This window comes from Camelus dromedarius, chromosome 3 (genome assembly GCF_036321535.1).
Source record: "Camelus dromedarius isolate mCamDro1 chromosome 3, mCamDro1.pat, whole genome shotgun sequence".
Taxonomy (NCBI): domain Eukaryota; kingdom Metazoa; phylum Chordata; class Mammalia; order Artiodactyla; family Camelidae; genus Camelus; species Camelus dromedarius.
Window position 1 is genome coordinate 93,765,060 of NC_087438.1, and position 16,172 is coordinate 93,781,231.

A 16,172-nucleotide genomic window follows, 5' to 3' on the forward strand; every position below is an offset into this window, starting at 1 on the left:
TTTTCGATCTAACAATCTCTCTTTGATGGTCACAAGGGAACTATGGTTACTCCACTGAAATTGTATGATCCAGATAATAATGGCTACTACTCTGAAGTGCTTAATGTGCACCAGGCATTGTATTCATCACTTTACATATCATTTTATCCATATATAATTTCACCCTGATTTTAGAGATAAATAAACTGAACTTTAAGAAAAGTTAGATAACCTGCTGTCAACCGTATACTATTAAAAATCGCAGAGCCAGGATTTCACCTCATGGCCAAAAAGCCCAGGTTCCTCTTAACATTGCTATACTTACCAATGATTCGTTGTAAAGATGTTTGAAATCTATTTCTGTTTTTTCAGCCTCTTAAAATAACCCTGAAAGCTGCACTCTCTGATTTAGCCCTGGTGGCTGCTCAAAACTTGATTTGTTCGATTTTAGGAGGCCATCTTCCTTAAAATACCCTACTTGCTGACTAAAGTCATCCTTTTTATTTCCTCCAAGAATTTTCTCCTAGACTCCCCTTCTGTGCTTCTGCTTGGGAAAGCAGAGCCCCGCTCCTCAGTTGTACACCGTCCCATCCCCATGTCTTCTCTATTCTAGGCCCCTTCCTAGCTTTTAATTCTGGAGATGGCCTTAGGGGTGGTTTAGGGAAGGAGATACTGGCCTGCAGGTGAATGAGTTAAAACCAACAAAAAAAAACTCCTGCCCTGAGTAGATAGGCAGGATATGGGTTGCCAGATATAGTAAATAAAATTACATAACACTCAGTCAAATTTGAATTTCCATCTACCTCTTACAGTAAAAAATTACTCCTTATGTGAAATTCAAATTTAACTGGGCATCCTGTGCTTTATCTGTCAACCTGTGAAGGCTAGCACGGGTAAGGCAGGAGATTCGAAGATCTGCAGCTCAATGGGCACTTCAGGAGGAGGCTTCTGGGCTTTGCTGGCCTGAGAACGAAGCATCGGGCCGACGCAGTGTGCTGCCGGCCAGCAGGCCCCGACTCGCGCGTGAAGATAGAGAGCCGCGGGCCTCTACTACAACCCCGCGCAGGACTTGGCAGTCAGCGAACTTCGAAAAGTCCCGAGACGGCTGGCGCCTGGCTCCTAAATTGCCCGGACCCCAACAGCACAGGCCTGAAGCCAGACGCGGCCGCCCGACTCCAAGATGGCGCCTGCGGCGGCTGCCAGCTGCCAAGATGGCGGCGCGGGGCCGCGCCCGCGCTCCCAGGCTCTCCTCCCCCAGCCTTCCTCCGGCCGGGATCTGGACTCACGTCGCTGTGCGCCAGTTGCTCTTTGACCTGGGTGTGGTCGCGGCTGCGGCTCGCCTCTCACCATGCGGCTTCTTGGCTGGTGGCAGGTACTGCTGTGGGTGCTCGGGCCTCCCGCCCGCGGCCAGGAGGGTGAGTGCGGGTGGTGGGCTGTGGGCGGGGGCGCAGGCGGCCATGCGGGAGATGCCGGGCGGGGTGGCGGGCTACCAGCGTGACCTGCGCGAAGGCCGCAGCTGCGCTCGTTCCCTCTTACGGGCGCCCTCCGGAGCCCCTCTCCCCGCATTGTCCTGACGTCTTTCCGCTGGTGGTCCCTGCTCGCGGTCTGGGGTGTGGGGCAGCGGGCGGGAAGCCCAGGCCGCGTTCAGGCCCCTCAGCAGGTGGCTGTCAGTTAGGAGCGACCGTGTATTAGCGCTTACTGAGGCTTACCCACCGTGTGCTCAGCACTTTATTACTAATGATAATCAGCATACGAATAGCCGATATTTATGGCCCCTTATTAGGAGCCAGGAACTGTGCATTCTGCTTTCTATCATTATCTCATTTAGTCCTCCCACCCACTCTCTCAGATAGGTTCTGTGAGTAGGTTCTGTGAGTATCTCCGTTTTACAGATGAAGATGCTGAGCTCAGAGAGGCTAAGTAATCATGCCTAAGTTTGCGGTTCTGGTAATTGGCAGAGCCTGTCTCTCTGACTGCAATGCCCGCATGCTTTACTTTGCACCCTGCCGGACCACTTTCATAAGAAGGTCATTCTTGCTGAGGTCCCTGCGTGAAGGACAGAAGAGAAAAACACAGTAGACTCCCAGGGAAACCTGCTGTTTGCCAGGGCAAGCTCCCTGGGGAAGGCAGCCACCTGGAGCCATGACCGGGCCCAGGAGTGGGGGCTTTACTCCATTGCTCCTTCACCCCATTCCCCACAGTCTTATTGAAGTCCAGACCCTTTGGCGTTGCTTGTCATTCAGAATTTACCAAGAATAGGCAGGTCTTTCCTTTCCCTTGAAGGAGGCATGGCGGCCAGCTTGGTAAGCAGGAAGAATGGTGAGGAATAGTAACACAATGACCAGTAATGAAAGCATTCACTATGTGCCAAGCAGTGTGCTTAGTGCTTTTTGAGCATCATTTTTATTTAATCTTTAAATGCTTATAAAGTAGATGTTATTGTCCCTGTTTTATAGATGAGTAAACTGAGACTCAGCGTCCCTAAGTCTTTTACCAAGGTAAGCAGCAGAAGTTGAGAAGTCACAATTCATGCCCATGTCTGCCTGTCCTCACAGTCAAACCTCTGTACTACACATCTCTGTTGCACACTTAACCACCAGCCTCAGAGAGGGGATAGCGTGTGCTGGATATCTTCTCTTTGCCTCTCAGAAAGACTGCCACCTCCACCAGCTTGGCAGAGTTCCCTGCCCAGATACTCAGCCCCTTCTCTAGGTCACAGCCAAAGAGGTGCTTGACCCTCTTGTGTGAAAGACCTACCTTGCTTCTGAAGCCCTGTGTTCTGTTCCATCTAACCTATACTGTCATCTTTTCCTACTAACCTGCTTTCCCATCAGCTTTATATATCCTTAAATTTCTCCTATGCCCTAAAAACCGAAGCAAAACCCCACCTTAGCCTCCTGCCTGCCAGTAACAACTACCCAGTTATTCTTGCCCCCTTCAGAGCTAGACTTTCAGAAAGAATTGTGATATGTATTTATGTAGTTATCATTTCTAGTGCTTTTCATTCTCTTATGTGGATTTCCATCTGGTGTCATTTTTCTATTGCCTGAAGGAGTTCCTTTTAGATTCTTGTTATGTGGATCTGATGGTGATGAATTCTTTCAGCTTTTGTATGTCTGAAAAACTGTTTATTTTGCCTTTGTTTTTGAAAGATATTTTTGTTGGGTACAGAATTCTAGGTTTATAGTTTTTTCCTTTCAGTGTTTTAAAGATGCTTCTCTTGTTTGCATTGTTTCCAATGAGAAATCTGCTTTCATCCATATCTTTGTTCCCCTGTATATCGCATGCCTTTTTTCTCTGACTGCTTATAAGATTTTTTTGATTATGATGTGTCTTGATATAGTTTATTGAGCTTGGGGTTTGTTGAACCTCTTGGATCTATGGATTTGTAGTTTTCATCAAGTTTGTAACATTTTTGGTTGTTATTTCTTCTATATCCCTCTCTTCCCTCTTTTGAGTACTCCAATCATCTGTATACGAGGCCACTTGAAAATTGTCTCACAGCTCAATGACGCTCTTAATTGGGGAGGATTCTTTTTTTTTTATTGTGTGTTTCATTTTGTATGAATTCTACTGCTATGCCTTAGGTTCACCACCCTCTTCTGCAGTGTCTAATCTGCCATTAATCCCCTCCAGTGCAGTTGAGAGGTATGGGTATGAGAATATCCAAGAAAATAAATGATGGCTTTATGGAAAATTCTGCTATGGCAAAGCATTTCAGACCTTGTAGTTTTCATTGCTAGAAGTATGGTTTGGGTCTTTTTAAAAATTATATGTTGGGATATAATTGACATATAGCATTATAGTAGTTTCAGTTGTACAGTATAATGATTCAGTATTTCTATATATTGTGAAAAGATCACCACAGTAAGTCTAGTTAACATCTACCATCACACATAGTTATACAAATTTTTTTCTTGTGATGAGAACTTTTAAGGTTTACTCTCTTAGCAACTTTCAAATATACAATATAGTATAATTAACTGTAGTCATCATTCTGTACATTATATCCCCATGACTTATTTTATAACTCGAAGTTTGTACTTTTTGACTATCTTCACCCATTTTGCCCACTGCCTGCCTACCACCTGTCAACCACCAATCTGTTTTCTGTATGAACTCTTGTTTTTGTTTGTTTATTCCACATATAGATGAGATTATACAGTATTTGTATTTCTCTCTCTGACTTATTTCAGTTAACATATTGCCCTCAAGGTCCATCTATGTTGTCGCCAATGGCAAGATTCCCCCTTTTTTTTTTTTAGTGGCTGAATAGTGTGTATATATATATATATATATATATATATGTATATATATATATATGTATATATATATTTCTCATTTTCTTATCCATTCATCCATCGATTGCTTCCATGTCTTTGCTTTTGTAAATAATGCTGCAGTGAACATGAGGTGCATGTATCTTTTTGAGTTAGTGTTTTCAATTACTTTGGATAAATACCCAGAAGTGGAATTGCTAGATCACATGGTAGTTCTATTCTTTATTTTTTGAGGACTGTCCATACTGTTTTCTATAGTGACTGCACAAATTTACATTTCCACTGACAGTGCACAAGTTTCCCTTTTCTCCACATTCATGCCAACATTTGTTATTTCTTGTTTTTTGATAATAGCTATTGTGATATTTGGGAGGAGATATCTTACTGTGGTTTTCATTTGCATTTCAATTTGGGTCTTTTTTAATATCTTATGTTCTCTATATCTACTTAACTTTTTAAACATATGTAATACAGTAATTACTGTTTTAGTAGCCTCAAGTAATAATTCTGACATCCATGCAAGTTCTGAGTCAGTTTGGTTGATTATTCTCCTCATTATGGATGATGAGGAGCATTTCCCTGATTCTTTGCATGCCTGGCAATCTTTGATTGGATGCCAGATGTAAATTTTACCTTGTTGAATGCTAGATATTTTAGTATTCATATAAGTATTCTTGTGGGCTCTGCTCTGGGATACAGCTAAGTTACTTCAACACAGTTTGATCCTCACCTTTAAGGTTTGCTGGATAGAAGCAGAGCTACATTTACTTTAGGGTTAATTGGGCCCCACTACTGAGGCAAGTCCCTTTTGTGTTCTCCCCACAGTGCCCTGTGAATTATGAGGTTTTCCAGTCTAGCTGGTGGGAACAGGTATTGTTCCCAGCTCTTTGTGAGTGGTGTGTACTGTTGCCTGTAATCCTTTTGAGTGAGTCTTTCCCTGGCTTTGGGTACTTTGCTTCCATGCATATGCTGACATATTTACTCAAGGTGGGGGCCCCTCCGCAGATTTCCAGCATCCTCTCTCTGCAGTCCTCCCATCCCCGGTATGCTGTCCTGCAAACTCTAGCTTTCTTGGTCTTTCTAGACCCTCAGCTCCATCTCCCCAACTGGAAGAATCTGCTGGGCCCTCCCTGAAACATGGTGGGAACTCCCTCAGGCAGTTAGCAATTGTAGGACTCTACTCATTCGCTTCCTGTTTCTTGCTGTCTTCATTGTCCTTCCTTGTCTGATTGCTTGTCTCTTGAAAGTGTTGTTTTGCATATTTGGCTATTTTTTGGGTTATTCCAGAAGGTCCCTGTTACTGGTCCCTGTTACTCTACTTAGCCAGAAGTATATTCACAGAGAATGTTTTTGAATTCCTGAATGAATCTGCAAACATCTATGGAAACAAAAATGTGCATACCTCAGATCCCTCAGATCCCTCCCCAGCTTTGCAGAGCTCATCACACAGCTGAAGGCTCCCCAGCCACATGATGAGCTTGTCTAAGTGCAGCTGGGCTCGTTTGTTTCCCCTAGTGAGTGCTCGGCCCAGTTTCTGGCAGCTGTTGTTGAGGTAATGAGAGGTGGGGGGCTGGAGTCACCAATACAGAGGTGAACAGAAGTTGCTGAATGGACATATCAGACTGCCAGGACTCTTCCCTTCCCCGACCATTTGGCTCAAGCCCTATCTAGTGACTCCAAAGTGAAAGGGAAGTCCTCCTCCTCGTCACCCTGCTGCTGCCCCTGCACTGCTGGGTGCACCTTTAGCACTCCTGACGGCAGTAGTCCAAGGGCAGCAGGCAGGAGAGCAGAGGCCAGCTGTACAGACCACCTCAGGAAGGAGGTGCTGCTGGCACTTGCAAGGTTCCTCAGGCAGTGTGGTACCAGCAATCCCCAAGGTATCATGGCGGGAGAGTAAGGCTTGTTCTGGAGTAGCAGTCAGAAGGCTTCACTCTTAGACCTGGCCCTGCTGCCTACTAGCTGTGTGCCATTGGGCATTATGCTGAACCTTTCTTTGCCTCAGCCTGGTCATCTGTTAAGTGGAGATGATAACCCTTGTCCCGCCCATCTCACAGAACTGTTACAATAGGTGCAAAATGATGCTTTGCCATAGAATTTTCCATAAAGCCATCATTTATTTTCTTGGATATTGACATCAAACAAGTGAAACTGTTAAGGTGTTTGTATTATATTTTCCTAATTGGATGTCTGCACTGGAATGTTTTTGCTTATAATCCACATGGCAAGCAGTGGGTTTTACATGAAGTTATGTATTTTTCCACTTATTGGCATTCATTAATCTAGTACCTCCTTGTGATTTTCTTCAAGACTTGGAGAATGCTGGGTGGCTCTCTGATAGTTTAATGGGAAGGTAACTTTTTTCTCCGTAGGAGAAATTTCATACTTGAAAACTGTAATTCTTTTGGACTCATTTATTTTGAAGTCATATACGACTGTGAACATGCTCGTGTGCTTTGGTTGCAGAGAAAAGAGGTCACTTATGGGCAGAGGAGCAGCCTGCACACCCTTTCCAGGTGGGGGCTGTGTACATGAGTGAGGAGGAGCCTCCAGTGGGCCAGGACACGCCCAGGGAAGAGGCCAATGCAGTGCTGGGGCTGGACGCAGATGGCGACCACATGGTGATGTTGTCTGTGATCCCTGGGGAAGCAGAGGACAGACTGAGCTCAGAGCCCAGTGGCGCTGGCACCTGCGGGGCTGGAGGGGAGGAGGACTCCAGGTGCAATCTCCGGGAGAGCCTCTTCTCTCTGGACAGCGCTGGAGCAAGCTTCCCAGATAGAGAAGAGGAGTATTACACGGAGCCCGAAGCGGTGGAATCCGACCCAACTCCGGCGGAGGACTCCAACAGCACCGAAAGTCTGAAATCCCCAAAGGTGAACTGCGAGGAGAGAAATGTGACAGGCTTAGAAAATTTCACTCTGAAAATTTTAAATATGTCACAGGTAAAAAAAAAATTATTTAGCAGTTTTCTCCTTTTCAGCATTGATTTTACGATTTAATACTCTATCACCTTTCCTATGGAGACTCATAATCTTTATCGTGCTGTGAGTGGCATAGCATTTGATGGCTGCATCAGTGAAAACTGAGTTGGCTTTCTGTGATGTTTGTAGGGAGGGAAGATAAAACTAGTGTCAGTTATGCTGTTTAGGCAGCTTAAATCTGGTCATCCTTGGGGTAATCTTGCCACCAAGCCTCATGGTAAAAACCCCAGTGGACAGATAGGTGCTTGGTATCAGAATCATAACATTTTTTCTTCTTCCAAAGGAGGCATTTATTATGGAGGCATAAAAATAAAATATCTGAACTACTAAGTTGTGATTTAGCATTGTTTAGACTAGTCATGCCCCTGAGAAGTACATTATATTGATAAAAAGTTTCTTTCCTCCCAAGAATGTGAATCCAGTGTTTCCTCTGGACTGAGAGCTGACACGGTTGTCCAGTCCAGCCAGGCTTTTCCAGCAGGTTGGATAAATGGTGATTCTCAAGAGAATATCGGGATGCTGACTGACATTTTCTGTAGGACTGTTAAAGCCAGAGAACAGAGTGAATGCAGACTGCTTCTGTAAAAGAGGAATCCTAGCTCTGAAAGCTGTGACTGCTTACTGTAACCGCGGGTGCATGTGGTTCCTTGAGTGCACGTGGCCCCTCCAGTGCAGGGGCCAGCCCTGCCTCATACCCTCCCCTCAGTGCCTGGTTGTCACTGTGCCTCAGCTCTGCGGACTCTTGCACGGGGGTCACACACGTGACCAGGAGAGAGCAGTTTGAGCAGTCTGAGTTCGGGGATGGCAGGAGTGGTGCAACCTCGAACTGAACTAACCTTTGGCCAAATACATGGATCTGGCTGCTTAGTACAGACTTGGCTCTACTGAGATGATGGTTTGGGCCTGAGGTCACAGTGCTTTAATAATGCTGTCAGATTGTTCCAGGGCTGGGACAGTGGCCTGTACCCTGTGAGTACCTAGAATATGAATTGATGAATTATGAAAAAATATTAAAGTTGCTTTATAATAAGAAGAAAGCTTAGAGAAGTTTGTAATGTTTCATTTGATGATACTTTTCTGTTGGTTCATGGATCCATGTGGTTCCAAACCTGAAAGGTTCTTAAGGAGCTGCACTAGTCTCCCTCCTGTCCCTGCCTCCTTTCCAGGGAGGTGGTCGTGGTCCCTGTTTCTTGGGTATCCTTCCAGAAAAATGTACACATCCTTCACTGCTGACTTTAACACTAGTTTCTTTTTGTCACAGGACCTCATGGATTTCCTCAACCCAAACGGTAGTGACTGCACACTAGTCCTGTTTTACACCCCTTGGTGCCGATTTTCTGCCAGTTTGGCCCCTCATTTTAATTCTCTGCCCCGGGCGTTTCCAGCTCTTCATTTTTTGGCACTGGATGCATCTCAGCACAGCAGGTATCTTCCCTGAGTGGGGTTTCCATCTCATCCTGTTAGGTGACGGTTGCAGTTACTTGGAGGTTGTAATTAGTTGAGTTAGGAGCAGAGGAGGTAGGCATGAGCTGGAGCTTTGAAATAGAATTGAAGGGAGGAAGAGGCAAGTGTGAGTAGTGAGGATTGTCACATTCCTGAGGGAACTGAGGGTATCACTTTCTGGAGACCCTTTAAGAAGAAAGACTATTCTCTGTGTGCTAGAATTTAAAGTTGACACTGCCAGATGGCCCGGGACGGGGCAGAGGACTGTTTAGGGTCCTGGTCAAGCTGAATTAGCAAAATTAGCATCATCGGTAGGTTCTTCCTTTGTGACTTTCACCTGCAGTTTAGGGCCCCACCCCGAGCAGCCTAATTCTCAGCACCCCCGTTGTATGTCTACTAAGGATTTCTTCCTTTCCTTTTTATTTTTTCTTTCCTTCCTTTCCCGCCTTCCTTCTTTCTTCGTGCGTACATTTATTCTTGCATGCATGTTCTTAAGACATTGAATAAATTTAATGAATTAATTATCCCTTTGAAATACATTTACCCTTGTTTTATACTCTTTCATATAGTTCAGTGGGGTTTTGCCTTTTCTAAATGTACAGTAAGACAGATTACAGAGAAGTTTGTGCAGATGTTACATATTTCCCCTAAGCCCTATGACTGTGCCCAGAGGTTATCAACTATGTGCTTCCCTCTTCCTCTAAACCTTACTTAGCAGGTCACAAGGAGGTTGTGTGTGAATGAATTGGAAAGTGTGAAAGATGGTCAAGTTGGTGATAAAAATGAGGCACTGGTTTTCAGTGTGGGTAATGCACCTGCCAATGTTTACCTGAAATTGTTTATGAAGAAAGAAATTGCCCAACAAATTAGTAGTTCTCACAAAGGCTTCAGGGAGGTATCCGAGTAGCCAGGCCCAAGGTTACAGACTGATTAGAAGGACATCCAGTCGGGTCAATGTCCAGCTTTGGGTGCTGCACTGCCCCCAGGCCAGCAGGGCTGGCTCCCAGCCTATGCTCAGCACTCTTCAGTTTTGGGTTTGATACTAACCCCCATCTTGCCCCCCATCCCCTGCAGGCTTTTATCATCTGCTTTGTTTCCCCTTCATGTCCATGCATCCTTCTCAGTGCCTGGTATGGTGCCCTGATTATGGAGAATAGAGGATACTTGTTCTTATCATATGGCTTGCAAGGACGTGTTTGCTTCATGTGTTAATATTTATGTTACAGCATGTTTATTAAAAAAAATTCTGATTATCCAATGTTACCATTTTACTAATGGAGGAAACTGAGACCTAAAAAGGCTAAATTATCCACCCATTAAGTCACACACCTGGTTCGGTGGCAGAACTGAGGCTTGAGCTCAGAGTGTTTTGACTCCAGAGCTTATACCACTGCTTTGTATTCTGTAAAAGCGAAACAGTACCCCTCAGGTTGTGTTACTTCCGAATTGTCCTGCCCTAATTGAGAACTTGCTGGTATGTTTGTTAGATTGTAGATTCCTATTCACCAACTCACCAAGTTAACTGCTTACTATCAGTTGAATCTTTCATGAGGGATGGAGATTGGCATTCTGGAGAGTTTGAAATTTCTTCTGTCAAGTAAATGGACACAGTGTGCTTTGTCCCTGAATTAGAATTTTCCGGTTTGATCTGTTCTGTCGGTGAGGAACTGAAATAGTGGAATGATTGTCATGGGTAGTTCCATATTGTAATAGAAAGCAACTCATAGAGCAGAGCAGGAATTCCTCCAACCACAACCCATGAGGAGGGGAGTCAGAAGCAACTACAAGCCTATTGTTTGAATGTCCGAAGCCTCATAGGTCACAGGAAACTAATCCTTTCTCATTTATTGCCATTCATTCTGATAACGGTAATTGTGTGAGGAAGCCCACGGTTAATTCAGGTTTCCTGACTGACTTCTTTCTCTTGTAGCCTTTCTACCAGGTTTGGCACCGTAGCTGTTCCTAACATCTTGTTATTTCAAGGAGCTAAACCAATGGCTAGATTTAATCATACAGACCGAACACTGGAAACACTGAAAATCTTCATTTTTAACCAGACAGGTATGTAGACATAATACCCTGTAGAAGAAGACATTTTATTGCTGGGGGAATATGCCTTCTGTGGGTTCTGATCTGCTCCTGTCCTTAAGTGAAGGATTCAAGATTGGCTTTGGTAACCGTAAGTTTGGTTTCATTGTGAGTCTGTTTATGTTTTGTTAGTAAGTTCATTTGTGCCATTTTTTAAGATTTCGCATACAAGTGATATCATATGATATGTTTTTCTCTGTCTGAATTACTTCACATAGTATGATAATCTTTTGGTCCATAACAAGGTCCTACTGTGTAGCACAGGGACCTATATTCAATGTATTGTAATAACCTATAATGAAAAAGTGTATATAAAGGTATATGTATAACTGAATCACTTTGCTATACACAGAAACTAACACAACATTGTGAATCAACTGTACTTCAATTTAAAAAAAAAAACGATTGTCTTTGGTATGTAAAACTTCTTTTCTAGTGAAATGTTATGATCCTGTTAAATAATGCCCATCCAGTGGCAGGCTGAACATGAACAGGTAATTTTAATATGATTATAGATACTTTGAAAAAGTCACAGCTTTATTGAGATAAAATTCACATACTATACACCTGTAGATACCTTTTTTACCTACATAATTCATTTAACTATAATATTTACACAGAAGTAATGCATCAATCACTAGTGTACATAGTGATGAATTTTCACAAAGTGAACACCTTGGGTAACCAGTACTCAGATCCAGAAAGAGAATATTATTAGACCCCTGTGAGCACTGTCACTTCTGCCCTCCCCGAGGATAACCACCATCTTCACTCCTAACATCACAGATTAGTCTTACCTGTTTTTGAACTTTATATTAGTGGAGACGTACAGTATGGATTCTTTCATGTCTGACTGATTTCACTCACCATTACGCTTGTGGGATTCATCTGCATTGTTGTGTATGCTTGTGCTTTGTTCATTTTGGTTGCTGTATGATGTTCTGTTTATTAATCCATTTGTACATGCTATTTTAATTCCTTATATTTACCAAAACATATGGCCTGATTTTTATTCTGTAAAAGTTTGAGCACTGTATATTTTTATTTATTTTTATTAAAGTATAGTTTATTTACACTGTTTGGTTTCAGGTGTACAGCAAAGTGATTCAGTTTGTGTGTGTGTGTGTAAATATATATATATGTTCTTTTTCAAAAGATTCTTTTCCATTATAGGTTATTAAAAGATACTGAATGAAATTTCCTTCGTTGAAAATGTTCACTCAAAAACTTTAATGCCTCAACCAAGAGCACCCTTCTTCTTTCTGTAATAAAGTTACTGGAAGTAAATAAAAATTATAACACACCTTCAATATATACTTAGCTACATGCATGTAATTATTTACCCCTAACACAGAAGAACAGAGAGCTGAGTTACCTCATAGGAGCAAAAGGCTTGTTACCAGGTGATTAGTTATTGCAAGTCTTATAGCAGACCCTGATTGTCATTTGGACTGACATGGAGAGAGGGAACCATTTTGCTCAGTGAAGTCCAGGAGTCACAGCATCGTTGGTAATCACTGATCCCGGTGGTGGTTAGTTGTTTGAACAATTCTTTCAGTAAATTACTTAAAAGCGTTTTGAATTTAGCATTACTTAACCTGTGCAAACATTCTGTAGACTCCTGAGAATAGCTTTACTAGTTGCTGAACTTTGGTCTCGCAGAAGAACAAAAGACAACTCATACATCGCACTAAGACCCTTCTGGTGAGTTCACTAAAATTCTAGTGTTTTAGCTTTGAATAGCTGAATGGATTCCTGCTCCTTTGATGTGGTGGGAAGAAAGGCAAATTAGAAATCACACCGACAGGCAAGTGAAGCCCACCCCAGATATACTAGCTGTGGTGTTTGTTTAAGACTGCATATCATTTTGCATACCATGCAGAGTGCTTCAGGAATATCTGTAGCAGGTATATTTTGTATCTGATTTGAAACACCTGATTTCTCTTTCAGGTATAGAAGCCAAGAAAAACGTGGTGGTAACTCAAGCAGACCAAATAGGCCCTCTTCCTAGCACTTTGATAAAAAGTGTGGACTGGTTGCTTGTGTTTTCCTTATTCTTTTTAATCAGTTTTATTATGTATGCCACCATTCGAACTGAGAGTATTCGGTGGCTAATTCCAGGACAAGAGCAGGAACATGTGGAATAGTGATGGACTGAAAGGGGAGTTGGAAAGAATTTCAGTCCTTCATTTCGGAAATTAATGCTGCAACTTCATACCTTTTCTCCAGTGAAGTGTTGACTTACAACTTCGGTCAGGTTAAAAGAGTCATGCATTTGTTGAACTGCTGAATGTGTCAAAAAGTTATAAACTGATGTTTTAACTAGTATTGCAATAAGCAAATGCAAAAATATTTAATAGAATCCACCATTTTTGTTTTTACTACTTGAACATAACCCAGTATTTTAAGGGAGTAATCCAGTTTGACCTGTGAAGGTGTATTCTGGTGGAATAGCGGCTAGAATGACAATATGCTTACCCTATAGAAGGCAGACATAGGACTTTCAGGTTATAGTCTTAGAAAACTCTTGATTTCTTATACACGTCTACGGAGGTTGGTTTTCTGTCCATTTGCCATTTCTCTCCCAGAGCCAGTAAGCAGGAAAGCATTCTGTTATGGGAAGAACAATTACAATCCTTAAGTGTGACCTTATAGGTAGCAACTGATGGGAAAATAAAGGAGTCAAATACCTTGGTGTATGTGATCTCTGATTTCACTAAAAGGATTCAAAGTGGTTTAAGAAGTTGTTTCTGGGTAAGGCAGATGTTAATCAGCATGCATTAACTGAATCTTAAAATGTTCTTAGCACTCTGCGAGGTTTAGTGAGAGCCAAAAGAAATTAAAAATACTGTTCTTGCCCACAAGTTGCTTCTAGTCTCGTCTAGAACACATGGAGAAGAGAGACAGCATGTAGTTTACATAAACTTTTTGAAAAGCTGTTTCTAAAAATCCCTTAAGATCCAATATGACAGCTGGCTACATCATGATAAACTGCTTTTATACTGATCATTTCCAGAGCTTTAGACAAAACAGTTCATTTCCTAAGGCATCCAGAGTGCTATGAAAATAGAACCTTGGATGCGTGCATCTCCTCAGAGGGTAACACTGGATGGGAGTTTACAACTTGATGTGTCATGCTGTGGACAGCAGCTTTGGCTGGGGTGGTCACTGGCAGGAGGGGACCATGGCTCTGAATATTACCATTCCAGTTTAATAGTGGGCAAACTAAGGCATATAGAGGTTAGATAACTTACCCAGGTTACACACATAGTATGTTGATGAGCTGGAATTTGAAACTACATGTGTGTTTATCTGTAGTGACAAATACAAGGGAAAAAACTCTAGTAATTCCATCTCTTACCATAACTAACATTTGAGTATTACTATCTGTGTGCCAGGTACTCTTTTAAGCGCTTGACATCTACTATTTCATTTATCTGTACTACAGCCCTCAGACTGACACTACTATTATATGTCCTGTTTATAAAAGAGTAAATGAGGCCCTAAATAACTTGCTCTTGGTCCTACAACTTCCAGTGGTGGAACCTATCTTCAAACCTAAGCATTCTGACCCCAGAGCCTCTATGTGGGTTGGAACCCTGTCCTGCCTGTATGCCATGGCCCAGGTGACCACCAGATGCCACTCTAGTCTTTCTCTTATGTGTGTTTCCCATACTTGTAGTCGTGATATAGCTCTTTTTCTCCCCCTTTTGCTTAACAAATGATAACTGTTTCACTGTTGGTAATAGTTTTTAATCATGGCTACATAATAGGCCTGAGTAGTTCAGCATTACTTACCTAACCCGTCCTCTTTGGCTAGATTTATGGTTGTACATATAGTCTCATTTCCTTGGGGGCAGGTTCGCAGAGTGGGAGTTACCCTATCAAAGATACAGGAATTTTCATATTGTCTGATATGTCATGGGGCCCTATTCTAGTCTAGAGGGTGAGCAAAATCTCCCAGGATGACCAACAGGTCCATGTCTTTGCTGCTGACATTTAGCTGAGACAAGGTACATGGGGTTCCCCTGGAGGGAAATGTAGGCAGGGCTGTTCCCTGGAAGGGAGGTTCAAGTACAAGGGGACAGCAGGAAGCACTGGTGTTGAGGGAAGGGTGAAGGAAGTGGAAGTGGTCCAAGACTAGCTAAGCCATCCCAAGCCAAACATGATGTCTGTTGAGAAGAACACCGTGCACCAGGAACCAATGCCAAAAGGGGACTGCAACTACACGGAGGATTGCAAAGATCATCACAGTGCCAGCCACCAGAGACAAGTCCAGACACTTCTGTCCGTGACTTTTTGGTATCAGAGTTGCCAAGGAAAACAACATGGTCAAGCACCGGATGGAACTCACACAGAGAAGAGGCAGCAAGATCAGCTCCAGTAGTGTGCATAGGTCCTTCATGGCCCATGGGTGCCTCCCACCTCCAGCCTACAGCCAAAGAGCACCCTTTAGTGCCAGAGCAGAAGACTCCCTCCCCCTCCCCGACAGAGTCTGAAGTACTGAAAATGGGAAGTGGGGGTGCCAAGGCCACTGATACACATGCTTAAGCAGAACAAAGGAGCACACATTCAGTGTGAAACAGGGAAGGATATTCCCACACAAGCTGATAAGCCTGGCACAGGCTGTGAGGGCTCTTTGGATAAGGAAGTGTTCCAGGCCCAAGGCCTATTCTGTGGTCAAGCAGGACATGAAAGACTGAGAAGGAGACTGCCTTGCCCAACAGTGTCCACTACAGAGGCCGTGCCCAGTAAATCTTTGCTAAGGGACTTAAATCCTATTAAGAGAACTACATGTGAGGGCAGAGCATTCACAGCCCCTATTGTTGGGACATCAGTTCCCCTGGGCCCTAACTAGCATCCTGCTGCTGCTGCTATCATGATGAACTGAGATGCCAGTCTCCTACAGTGGCATCAGGGAAGGAAAATGATGTGGAATCTCTGACTTGTTACCTCGCAACCACCAGTTCATTTTTCAGTTCTCACTTTAATGAGCAAGTATGTAGAGGATTTTTCATGAGCCTAAACACCCAGTGTAAATATTGGAAATATAACCTCCAATTCCATCCCTAGTCTCTGTCAACCTAACCCATCAGGCAAAGGAAACCAGAATGTCTCAGGTAAATGCCTTGAGACCAGTGACATTTGATCAAGGTCTATAGCAAGATTCCTCTGCTGAGTTTTCATTAAGTGGGCAAAAGTCAGGAAGATGAGTTGGACCATAAATATGAATTTTAGGCTATTTTAGGTAAAAAGGCTTTATGTTTTCCAAGTCCACATGGGAAATAAAACCAAATGCTAGCAACTGCTAAGTTAAACTTCAACGGACTCATTCTTTAAAAAATTCTTGAGTGTATTGCTGTCCTCTGCAAAACTGCTTCTTGTTATGCTTAGACTAGTAAAA

At 43.0% G+C, this 16,172-nt stretch overlaps 1 protein-coding gene across 4 annotated transcripts; it reads left to right on the forward strand.

Annotated features, from left to right (window-relative positions):
- Positions 1-1,231: 1,231 nt before the first annotated feature.
- Positions 1,232-13,459, forward strand: TXNDC15 (thioredoxin domain containing 15). Of its 4 annotated transcripts, XM_064484292.1 has the most exons (6): positions 1,269-1,394; positions 2,436-2,477; positions 6,723-7,198; positions 8,499-8,662; positions 10,611-10,741; positions 12,719-13,459. In XM_064484292.1, exons 3-6 carry the CDS (start codon positions 6,788-6,790, stop codon positions 12,913-12,915), a joined length of 903 nt encoding a protein of 300 aa, XP_064340362.1. In that variant the 5' UTR covers positions 1,269-1,394; positions 2,436-2,477; positions 6,723-6,787; the 3' UTR covers positions 12,916-13,459. The 4 variants fall into 4 exon arrangements, with proteins under 4 accessions (XP_031304918.1, XP_064340363.1, XP_010979930.1 ...); XM_031449058.2 differs by lacking the exons at positions 2,436-2,477; positions 12,719-13,459 and adding an exon at positions 11,942-12,712 and having other exon boundaries at positions 1,232-1,394; XM_064484293.1 differs by lacking the exon at positions 2,436-2,477 and having other exon boundaries at positions 1,234-1,351.
- The last annotated feature ends 2,713 nt before the right edge of the window (positions 13,460-16,172 follow it).